General features: G+C 38.7%; 1 protein-coding gene across 4 annotated transcripts in view; it reads left to right on the top strand.

The window, feature by feature from the left end:
• The first annotated feature begins 897 nt into the window (after positions 1-897).
• The window catches only part of LOC133536840 (serine/threonine-protein kinase DCLK1-like), a 29,891-nt gene continuing 18,483 nt past the window's right edge, over positions 898-12,305 (top strand). For 3 of the 4 annotated variants that reach the window (XM_061877472.1, XM_061877474.1, XM_061877471.1), the window contains exons 1-3: positions 898-1,094; positions 4,480-4,860; positions 4,941-5,287. In XM_061877472.1, coding sequence (XP_061733456.1) covers positions 4,500-4,860; positions 4,941-5,287 — 708 coding nt within the window. In that variant the 5' untranslated portion in view covers positions 898-1,094; positions 4,480-4,499. The remainder of the gene's footprint in view (positions 1,095-4,479; positions 4,861-4,940; positions 5,288-12,305) is intronic. The other variant, XM_061877475.1, reaches the window with a different exon arrangement.

Below are 12,305 nucleotides of genomic sequence, written 5' to 3'. Positions count from 1 at the left end.
TACGGCTCTCACGGAAATATATTTTAAAATATTTGGCTTTCATGGCTCTCTCAACCAATAAGGTTCCCGACCCCTGTCGTACAGACATGAAACAAAAACCTCAATGTAGGTCTAACTTACACCTAGATTTCATACACTCACTTTCTTCAGCAAAAATCCACAGGAAGTTGGCAAAAACCCCTTCAAAACAAAATTTGCCTAAAAAATTTAATAGTTGCCTCTTTGAGCTGTAATTAAAAAAAATAACTCAAAATTGCGCTCTAGCGCCCCCTAGGAATAAAACACAGACAAAACTGCTCTTAGGAAGAAGACGCAGACAAAACCGCTTGTAACTTCCCGTAGGAATGTCGGAGAGACATTAAATAAAACCTCAATGTAGGTCTCACTTAGACCTACATTTTAAAAATTGACATCCTTTAGCAAAAATCACCAGGAAGTTGGAAATTACCCCTTCGAAACAAAAGTTTTGTAAAAACCCGTCACCTTTTTTCAAACATTATGGGTGACAGATGGAAGCACCAGGATGCAGGGAAGGTAGGTAACGTAAAGGTAAGGATATGTTGAATGGGTAAAGGCAGGAAACACTAGCAAAAGTCGGTCCCGTCCATCGCTGCTTGCAGCTTTAATTTTTTTTAGTGACTTGTTTTGACCAAAAGAAAAAACTAATTTTAATTAGTGGCATTTGACGTAGCCAATTTAGACTTAAGTTTAAAGCTAACTGCTTGCCATGTTTTGAGTGATTTGTTGCATACACTGCATTTGAGGTAATGATGTTGAAGTGTGAACTAAACTAATCCATTTGTTTTGCAGTCTTATCGCACTTTACTTGAGTGCACACAGCCAGGACGCCCCTCCGATCTCCGCAGTGTCGGAGGGGGGAGGAAGGAGGACTGTGACGAGCAGGTGGGGGTGGGGGGGGGGACACCGGCTCCATCCTCCATCCCTGCTTCCTCTCCCTCGGCGTGGAAGCACACGGCGGGCGGGCATTCACACGCAGCAACAAAGGGGCTCACTGTCCATCTATGACATCCAATGAATACAGGAGTCATTAAAGGAAGTTTCACCTTTTTTTGGCTTCTGACTGCATCCTAAAGGTAGGATAAAAAAATGCAGTTCAAATTGCATTTAGTGGCTTTATATTGTATTTTGTGTTTATACTTTGCAAAAACATCCATGCGGCGAGGATGCTTTTATACTGTGCTGCTGTACAGCGTTACATTATTTCCCGTAATAGACTGAGAAATGTCCAGATTGTAAATGTCTGCACAAGAAGCATGGGATGGGTGTGACATGCCCCATGCTGTTTATGTGTCCTGGCAGCAGAATAGCTTGTATGAATAGGCGCTCAAAGACAACATCTGTTCCGTGACGCTGGTCCACCTCTTATTTGTTTGGACATTGCATATAAAGTATTTGAAATAGAAATAATCTGTCCCAGGGTCTGTGTCAACTATACCAATACCTTTTGAATTGCAGGTAAACATTCTTAAATCTCATACAAATGCAAAACTAACGTAACTACTGGATTAATAATACATTAAAACAACAGAACATTGGATTTTTAATGGAAAATGTCTCACAAATGAATATTTTTAACATTTATAAGTGTTAATAGGAGTTGACAGCTAAAATAGTATTTAAACGATACAAACAAAATAGTTGTACGTCAACATTTGAGCGTAATTGGTTCTGTGATGGAGCTCTTAAATCAAAGCACTTGTATCTCAGTACATTAAAAAAAACTGCTCAATTTTAACATGTAACAAAAAAAACCTTTTAGATAAGAAATATGGGACTAAAAAATACAATAGATGCACTATTAACAATTACAGTATTTTTATGAAGTCATGTAATAATAATGTAAAGCATTTACAGTGGGGCAAAAAAGTATTTAGTCAGCCACCGATTGTGCAAGTTCTCCCATTTAAAATGATGACAGAGGTTTGTAATTTTCACCATAGGTACACTTCAACAGTGAGAGACAGAATAAAAAAAAAAAATGTATTTGTAAATTATGGTGGAAAATAAGTATTTGGTCAACCATTCAAAGCTCTCACTGATGGAAGGAGGTTTTGGCTCAAAATCTCACGATACATGGCCCCATTCATTCTTTCCTTAACACGGATCAATCGTCCTGTCCCCTTAGCAGAAAAACAGCCCCAAAACATGATGTTTCCACCCCCATGCTTCACAGTAGGTATGGTGTTCTTGGGATGCAACTCAGTATTCTTCTTCCTCCAAACACGACGAGTTGAGTTTATACCAAAATGGATACATGGATGATACAGCAGAGGATTGGGAGAATGTCATGTGGTCAGATGAAAACAAAATAGAACTTTTTGGTATAAACTTAACCCGTCGTGTTTGGAGGAAGAAGAATACTGAGTTTCATCCCAAGAACATCATACCTACTGTGAAGCATGGGGGTGGAAACATCATGCTTTGGGGCTGTTTTTCTGCTAAGGGGACAGGACGATTGATCCTTGTTAAGGAAAGAATTTAATGGGGCCATGTATCGTGAGATTTTGAGCCAAAACCTCCTTCCATCAGTGAGAGCTTTGAATGGTTGACCAAATACTTATTTTCCTCCATATTTTACAAATAAATTCTTTAAAATTCCTACAATGTGAATTCCTGGATTTTTTTTCACATTCTGTCTCTCACAGTTGAAGTGTACCTATGATGAAAATTACAGACCTCTGTCATCATTTTAAGTGGGAGAACTTGCACAATCGGTGGCTGACTAAATACTTTTTTGCCCCACTGTACCTTGAAAAGTGGACTTCTATATTCTCTCCTTCCAGGTCCTACTCCTTCAAACACACCTTGAGCAGCTTTTACATATTTTCATGAATAAACGTCTGACATTTTAGATAACATTTTAAGATTCCTGGCTGGAGTTAGACTAATTTTGCTTCAGTATGGTGCACAAAACTGCACCATCCTGAATTGAACACTAATTGCTTCACCAAGTTGGCGACAGGCTCCGTCATGTTTTTGATGATTTCTTTCTTCTATCCAATGAATATCATCCTCTTCTTTTTAGCACTGTCTTTTACTTTTTTCCTTACTGTACCTCAGTTGAAAAAATAAAGGTATGCACAATCTATGTCTGTGTTGGCACTGCGATGAGGTGGCGACTTGTCCAGGGTGTACCCTGCCTTCCACCCGATTGTAGCTGAGATAGGCGCCAGCGCCCCCCGCGACCCCGAAAGGGAATAAGCGGTAGAAAATGGATGGAAACAATCTCTAGCTGCAAGCTAATGCTAGCGAGTAAGACCATGAATTACCATGAATTGATTAACGTGGACCCCGACTTAAACAAGTTGAATAACTTATTCGGCTGTTACCATTTAGTGGTCAATTGTACGGAATATGTACTGAACTGTGCAATCTACTAATAAAAGTATCAATCAATCAAAAAAACAGATGTTTTAGGCGGAGCTTACAGAGTTCACTCGGCCTTTTCTACCACAACTAATGGCGATGATGCTTGTAACATAACAGTTCTTATCTCAAACCACTTTTTAGTCAGGACACTTTTTAAGTTGAGGTAGCACTGTACAAACAAACAAGCTCAAGCTAGCAGCTAACATGGGCGTAAGTGTCTGGATGTTGCACATTATTGGTCTATTGACAACTTTTTGTGTTACTTCTGGAACATTTTCCTGATCACTTTAGTTAAGTTCCAAATTGTACGGCCCGTGAGATGTCTCAATTCTGTTTAAGGTTTCCTCTGCAGAGGGGAATTTTCCTTTTTTTTTGTCGCTAAAGTACATTCATTCGTGAGCTTAGGGCTGGGCGATGAAACGATATCAAAATATATCGCGATATACATGCAATTTATAACAGTAAAACATGTATTCGATAAAAAGTTTTATATATTTTCTTTTCTTCGTAGGAAGAAACCAGAAGTTGTGAAGCAATGTTGGTTGCACGAATAAAGTCAGGAAGTGATTACTGATCAGTGGGAGTCACATGTGAACTGCCAATTAGGTAACATTATTAACTGAATGATTGATTGAGACTTTTATTAGTAGATTGCACAGTACAGTACGTATTCCGTACAATTGACTACTAAATGGTAACACCCGAATAAGTTTTTCAACTTGTTTAAGTCAGGGTCTTTGTTAATCAATTCATGGTAAACTGTCAAGTTTGGTCGCGCCATCTTGTTGTCCTGCGGATGATTCTTCATCTCAACTGTATGGCAGTTCTTTTGTGTGTGGTCAGACCAAAGACCACACCACCTTAGCCACGTTCACCGTTGATTGCTGCAGTGAAACATATAAAGTGGTCTGAACACTTTCCGTACCCACTGTATATCGTGATACAATATTTTAGACATCGCGCCAAGGCCTACCTGAGCTTTAGTTGTTTTTCTTTTATGTATCAGGAGTGTGCTTCTGGACCTGCTCCATAAGGAAAGTGCCTACACTTCACTTATGAGTGTTACCAGCATCTCTCTCTATCTTACAGGGTGAAAAGCATCACAAAGCATGGAGCTGGAGCACTTTGACAGGCGGGACAAAGCACAGAGGTATGCCCGCAGGGGTTCCAGAGGCAACGGGCTCCCCAGTCCCACTCACAGCGCCCACTGCAGCTTGTACAGAACCAAGACATTACAAGCGCTGACGTCGGAGAAGAAAGCTAAAAAGGTTCGGTTCTACCGCAACGGGGATCGCTACTTTCAAGGGATTGTGTACGCCATTTCTCAGGAGAGATTCCGGTCCATCGACGCACTCCTGGCTGACCTCACGCGAGCGCTGTCTGATAACGTCAACCTACCCCAAGGGGTTAGGACAATATACTCTATCGATGGGATGACAAGGATTATGAGCATGGACCAACTGGTGGAAGGTGGGCTGCGTTCCTGAACGGTTGCACACTAATGCAAGTTCACGTAAAGCCAAATAAATGTATTGTTGCATCTTCTGTAGGAGAAAGCTACGTGTGTGCCTCCTTTGAGCCCTACAAGAAGGTGGACTACACCAAAAACGTCAACCCCAACTGGTACGCAGCAGCAAAGACAGCCGCGTCTTCCCGCGACCCATCTTCTCTTGGCAGCGCCAGAGCCGGATCCCCAGAGACTCGGGAAAGCAAAGAGTTCATCAAGCCCAAACTGGTCACCATAGTTCGCAGCGGAGTGAAGCCTCGTAAGGCCGTGCGCGTCTTACTCAACAAGAAGACAGCGCATTCGTTCGAGCAGGTCATGACCGACATCACGGACGCCATTAAGTTGGACAGCGGCACCGTCAAAAAGCTGTTCACTGTTGATGGCAAGATGGTACGTACCATGCAAGCCTCTTTTTCTTGTTTGGCAGCATAATTAGCCAGGTCATTACTTGTTCGTTAAGTTAGGTTATTTTATTATTACCCAAATATAAACTTTAGGGCCGCACAAAAAATAGTTTGAAACTAGCGTCTTGTTTTTTTTCCTGACCTAATGTGTGTGTGTATATATATATATATATATATATATATATATATATATATATATATATATATATATATATATATGTATACATATATATATATATATATATATATGTGTGTGTGTGTGTATCTCTCTCTCTCTCTCTCTCTCTCTCTATATATATATATATATACACACACATCCATCCATTTTCTACCGCTTATTCCCTTTGGGGTCGCTGGTACCTATCTCAGCTACAATCGGGCAGAAAGCGGGGTACACCCTGGACAAGTCGCCACCTCATCACAGGGCCAACACAGATAGACAGACAACATTCACACACTAGGGCCAATTTTGTGTTGCCAATCAACCTATCCCCAGGTGCATGTCTTTGGAGGTGGGAGGAAGCCGGAGTACCCGGAGCGAACCCACACAGTCACGGGGAGGACATGCAAACTCCACACAGAATAATCCCGAGCCCGGGATTGAACCCAGGACTACTCAGGACTTTCGTATTGTGAGGCAGACACACTAACCGTGCTGCCCCTATATATATATATATATATATATATATATATATATATATATATATATATATATATATATATATATATATATATATATATATATATATATACATATATATATATACATATATGTATATATATGTCTATATCGATATATATATATATATATATATATATATATATATATACATATATATATATATATATACAGTGGGGCAAAAAAGTATTTAGTCAGCCACCGATTGTGCAACTTCTCCCACTTAAAATGATGACAGAGGTCTGTAATTTTCATCATGGGTACACTTCGACTGTGGGAGACAGAATGCGAAAAAAAATCCAGCAATTCACATTGTAGGAATTTTAAAGAATGTATTTGTAAATTATGGTGAAAAATAAGTATTTGGTCACTTCAAACAAGGAAGATCTCTGGCTCTCACAGACCTGTAACTTCTTCTTTAAGAAGCTCTTCTGTCCTCCACTCGTTACCTGTATTAATAGAACCTGTTTGAATGTGTTATCTGTATAAAAGACACCTGTCCATAGCCTCAAACAGTCGGACTTCAAACTCCACTATGGCCAAGACCAAAGAGCTGTCGAAAGACACCAGGAAAATAATTATAGACCTGCACCAGACTGGGAAGAGTGAATCTACAATCGGCAAGCAGCTTGGTGTGAAATAATCAACTGTGGGAGCAATTATCAGAAAATGGAAGACATACAAGACCACTGATAATCTCCCTCGATTTGGGGCTCATCGCAATATCTCATCCCGTGGGGTCAAAATGATCATGAGAACGGTGAGCAAAAATCCCAGAACCACACGGGGAGACCTGGTGAATGACCTGCAGAGAGCTGGGATCCAAAGTAACAAAGGTTACCATCAGTAACACAATACGCTGACAGGGAATCAAATCCTGCAGTGCCAGATGTGTCCCCGTGCTTAAGCCAGTGCATGTCCAGGCCCGTTTGAAGTTTGCCAGAGAGCACATGGGAGAATAACATGTGGTCAGATGAAACCAAAATGGAACTTTTTGGTATAAACTCAACTCGTCGTGTTTGGAGGAAGAAGAATACTGAGTTGCATCCCAAGAACACCATACCTATTGTGAAGCATGGGGGTGTAAACATCATGCTTTGGGGCTGTTTTTCTGCTAAGGGGACAGGACGATTGATCCGTGTTAAGGAAAGAATGAATGGGGCCATGTATCGTGAGATTTTGAGCCAAAACCTCCTTCCATCAGTGAGAGCTTTGAATGTTTGACCAAATACATATTTTCCACCATAATTTACAAATAAATTATTTAAAATTCCTACAAAGTGAATTCCTGGATTTTTTTTCACATTCTGTCTCTCACAGTTGAAGTGTACCTATGATGAAAATAACAGACCTCTGTCATCATTTTAAGTGGGAGAACTTGCACAATCGGTGGCTGACTAAATACTTTTTTGCCCCACTGTGTGTGTGTGTATATATATATATATATATATATATATATATACACACACATTTTTAGACTATCTCCATGTAACCAGAAGTTTTTCTGACCTGTAATCTGTTCCAAAACCGTTTAGTATTTATTATACCAAATAATACATTGCGAAAATCAGTTTGAATAAAGAACCGATTCTGAATCAATCGTTGCCCCTGGAATCCAAATCACATTGAATAGTTTAGGTTGCCTAAATATTCACACACCTAGTGAACTTGTTTTGCAGCCAGCAAACTTAGGACATCCATCAAACATACAGTAAATCTCATGCATGCAATGCAAAGACTTACATTACCACATAACAAGCAATACAAACACTTGGTTGGATCATAAATTGTAAAATGTATTCAAAGTTCCCCATAAAGAGGATAGAATATAAAATCACCATCAGATAAAGTTTGGTACAAGCCAGAATAAAATATCATACATAAATTAATAAATGACACAAAAAAACATAAAAACATCACTTGCTTGCACTTATATATTCACAAATTGTGTGAGAAATCTTATTTATTGTGTTTTGATAAAGAGTTCACTTTCACAGGACTTTGTACAAGTTCAGAGACTTGTTTTCTTAAAGATACATCCACTGGGGATGGTAAATTAGATTTCCGGCGCTCGATTTAATGTACTTCCTGCCACTGCGGAAGTTAGATGGATGTATCCGCTAAAATGCCTGGTGATCAATTTCATTTAGTGACTTTACTGTCATGTTCTTCTTTTCCTCTGTACTGAAACAACTTCTGTAATTTATATGACTTTATACTACTTGAAAGTATTGTCATATGACATTTTATTTCACTCATTCACTAATCAACAAAGCAATTACTTCCCACTGAGTTCTTTAACGCAGCATGTTAACAAACTCGTGTCAGTGCTCAGGACATTATTACAAAATTTAAAAAAAAACCCTACTCCCTTTTCTCTGATGGTGTCCATGGTTTCCATGGTGACATGGTTTCCTGAGCTGGTTGCTAAGGAACTGCTGCAGAGCGGTGCAGTGGCCGGTGATATCAGCGCTGTAAGTGTAGTAGTGTGTGTGAAAGGGCTGTGGGATGCGGCGGTAGCAAGATGGAGCACATGGCCAAATTCTAATCCCACCATCCCAACACGGGACCCATTTCTGCAATTTTGTGTAGAAGGAACAGCTGGCGCCTTGCATGAGACTACACTAAATAAAAATAAGCTTTCAGTGAGATTATTGCTTAGATCCCCTGGCTATTTGAGTTGTTGCAATGTTAGCATTCTGCTGCACCCTTAATATAATAATGCATCCCCTTTGCTTGCCACTACATACTCGCTGTGGACTGACAAACCTTTACTCTGTGTGTCACACTGCTTGTATTGGAGGTTAGAAAGTACAGTTTTAACTATGAGGCAATTAAGTGGATGCTCTTTTGTGGGTAGAAGATGGGCAAACTGACCTGTGTAGGCCACACTACAATGGCATGCTGGGAGCCAGCTGTTAAAATGTAAACATTTGCATAACCGAGTTGTCCTGAGGTGACTTGTGGCATCTCGCAACCCACATGTAATGGGTGCAGCTTTGCTCCGCTGCTCTGTAATTGTATTATGCACACGTCTCTATGTTGATATCAAAGTTTTTTTTCTGCACCCGAGGACGCATATTTGCTCACTCCACTATTGTGAAATAATGCAAAAGTTATAATGCGAGACAAGCATTACATAACCAACATTTTTATGGCACCCTAACTTATCTTTATCAGCATATCTGATTAAGTCATGCATACCCACAAAGACAATATCGGTCTATTAGAGTGCATACAAAACAGCATCTCCTCTCAAATTAATTCCACTCCCTGTTGAGCAGGAGTGTCCAAACTGCGTCCCACAGCTATTTTTCTCAACAGATCTAAAAATACTATTACAAAAAAAAACACAGAAAAGTGGAATAAAACAGCATCAACACACAGCTGGCATGCAGGCTGTTCTTTTCTTTAAGTCTGTCATTGCTCAAAAAATAATGAATCAAAATCAATGTTTTTGTAAATTATTGTCTTACTGAAGACTCCAATTACTTAACATCACATATTCCAATTTAAAATATTTTTAAGAGAAAATATTACATGTTTTGAGTCGTTGCCATAAAAAGTATGTTTTTTTTTATGGCAAAAAGGGCATACAACAAACAAAAAAAACTATAATTGACAAATAGATATGAAGTTGATCTGAAAATTTAAGTGTTGAAAGTAAAAAAAGTAAAATAATATTTGACTCAGTTTTAACATTTTTATGAGTTGGGCAGTAGTAAGTACCCTTTTGGATATCTAAGAATTTAGGTGGTATTTTTTTTAACTGTTATTGCTCAAGCAATGATGATGAATCAAATTGTTGTTAAGAACCATTGACCTATTAAAGACTCAAATTACTTCACATCATATATTACACTTTAATTAGGGGGTGGATATATGGTAAATTTTGTTTTTTTGCCATAACAAACAGGGTTTTCTTTAACAAAAACCGCATAAGACAAAAAAAAAAAATACAACTTTATATCGACGGATAGCACTGAAGTTGATCTAGAGATTTAACCATAAAAACGTTATATATGATGTATTTGTTCACATGGGACTGAGACGCCTTCTGGGTATCTGGGACCAAACTTAAGGGGAGCCCTATAGATGGAAAAAACCCTGATGTTTTGTATTGGTGCAATAATTGTTCAGTTTGCGTCATTTAGTGGAAAAAGTTTGGACACCCCTGCTGTAGAGGAGATGCTTTGATATTCTTTCCTTATCCCATTTGTGAACTCAGTGACTGTTACTAAATGAGGAAGAAGGAGATGCGTTTGCTCACTTGGCTGTTGAACACAGGAGATGCTCCCTGTCCTCCTTAGCCAGGAGCCCAGAAATAGTTTTAGGAATGATTTTCATATTAATTGCGATATTGCATCAGAAAATGTAAATGTCTTTTATAAAGATGAAAGTTTTCGAAAATAACTTTTCGTAGTTGGTGCTACCCAAGGGCTAAATATAGAAGGGGCTAGATAAGAAGTGCAATTAGCAGGGCTGAACATGTGACTGTGCTTGTTTTCAGATTACTAAACAGGATCCAGGAAATTCTACAATGCAGCACTTTTATTTTTGCCTGCATCATCTTGATGACACCAAAGTATTTCTCAAAAGTGTATATTCCGGTATAAAACACTTAGATCTATTTAGGAATTTACTGTGAAAATGAGTCTGGTTTCTCTGGCGTGCTGACCGGCCGACCGCTGCGCTCAGTCTCTCACTTCAAACAAACGTTTCAGCAGCGTGTAGAGCGCCACCTGTCCACTGGCTCTCTCTTGCGTCACACGCCTCATATTGATGACCTTCTTTGACACCAGAGAAGTCATTTGGTCCAAATGATTTTAAAGTGAGCCAGTCGATACTTGCACATGATTGTGGGAGGTGGGGCTGGGATAGGGTGTGGGCAGGCCTGATGGAGCCAACAGGCACAAGTGATCAATAAAAAGCAGCACCATCACAACTGGCCTACATACACTGAGCATTTAAACGTCTGTTGTGAGGACGCCTTATTATGATTCACGCTTGTTTGGTTTTCACTGGTCAGCACTCCCTGTTTTCATCTCTTTTTTTTCTGGTCTCCTTGGCAACACTCCCATCCCTATGGGAGCCAGACAGCACACCAGTGGGGGGTAGGGGTCCATCTGAGTCGGTGGGCGTGTCTGGTGTACAAAAGCCCACATTAAACCAATATACCGTATACATTGCCTGGCTGACCTTTTTGGTTGAGATTTAATAAAGCCACTCCCTTTTGCTCATTTGCTTGTTTTATGTGAGATTCAGACAAAATGTAAATTATTAATGCTAAAAAAAAAAAAACTAACCTTTTAATGTACCAGAATCAATTAAAGTATATATATATATTGTTTTACAGTTCTTTTTTTTAAGAATCAATTTTTTGGACAAAAAAAAATCAATTATTATTGATATTAATATTATCATTATTATTATTATTGATACTGTTGCTTTTAATCATTTTTGATGTTCCATTTTTTTAGTGTTGCAATTTTAATAAAATTGTTAAAATAATTGGCACGTCTTCTCAATTGCTTTGTAAATTTTTATTCTATATAATGGAATTGTAAGGATGGATTGGATAGGAGTTTGTGTTGCTCTTTTTTCTTTTTAATAACATTTTGAGATTTTGAAAGTACATTTTAAAAATAGACTTTAAAAAAAGTGTGGTTTTTTTTTACACCAACATTGCGCGTGCAAGTTGCATGTCAGCATCCAAGACGATGTTTTGTAAACTGTAACCTGTTTTGGAAAAGTTTTTTTTTAATTTATATACCAAATAATATATAATACGAGAATCAGATTAAATCGAGAATAAATTCTGAATTAAATTGAATCATGAAGTACCCAAAAATTCCCACTTCTATAAATGTATATTTGAGCCAATAGATAAAAAGGATTGATTTTAAGGACATTATGTTGGGTGTCTGGTGTGGCCTTCACTTACATTGTATATCCTTGCAGAGAACCTTAAATGATGAATAATGAATTCTAATGCTCTGAACGCTTCTTGTTTTCGCTGTCATCATCGACTCTCTTGATATCTTGCCATTCATGACGCTTGTTTTGCCACCCACTTACACAATGTACATATTAAATCTTCAATTTACAGAGACTTGTTGAAGTCGACAAATCAAATCCATAAGCACTAACTGCTTTGGTTATGATGGCAGAGGTGCTCTCCCTGTGAGAGCAAACAAAGAAGCAGTAGTTAAGAGTATCAATAACCGCTTTTAAGGGGAAGGTCAGGACTCCATCAGTGTTATTTATTTATGAGCTGGCTTTAGCTTCCTTTTAATGAGAAAATAAGCTGCATCAACTAAGACAT

This window comes from Nerophis ophidion, linkage group LG18, assembly GCF_033978795.1.
Source record: "Nerophis ophidion isolate RoL-2023_Sa linkage group LG18, RoL_Noph_v1.0, whole genome shotgun sequence".
Taxonomy (NCBI): Eukaryota; Metazoa; Chordata; class Actinopteri; order Syngnathiformes; family Syngnathidae; genus Nerophis; species Nerophis ophidion.
Note: the sequence above shows the minus strand (reverse complement) of the source record. Positions and strands in the feature narration are given on the sequence as shown.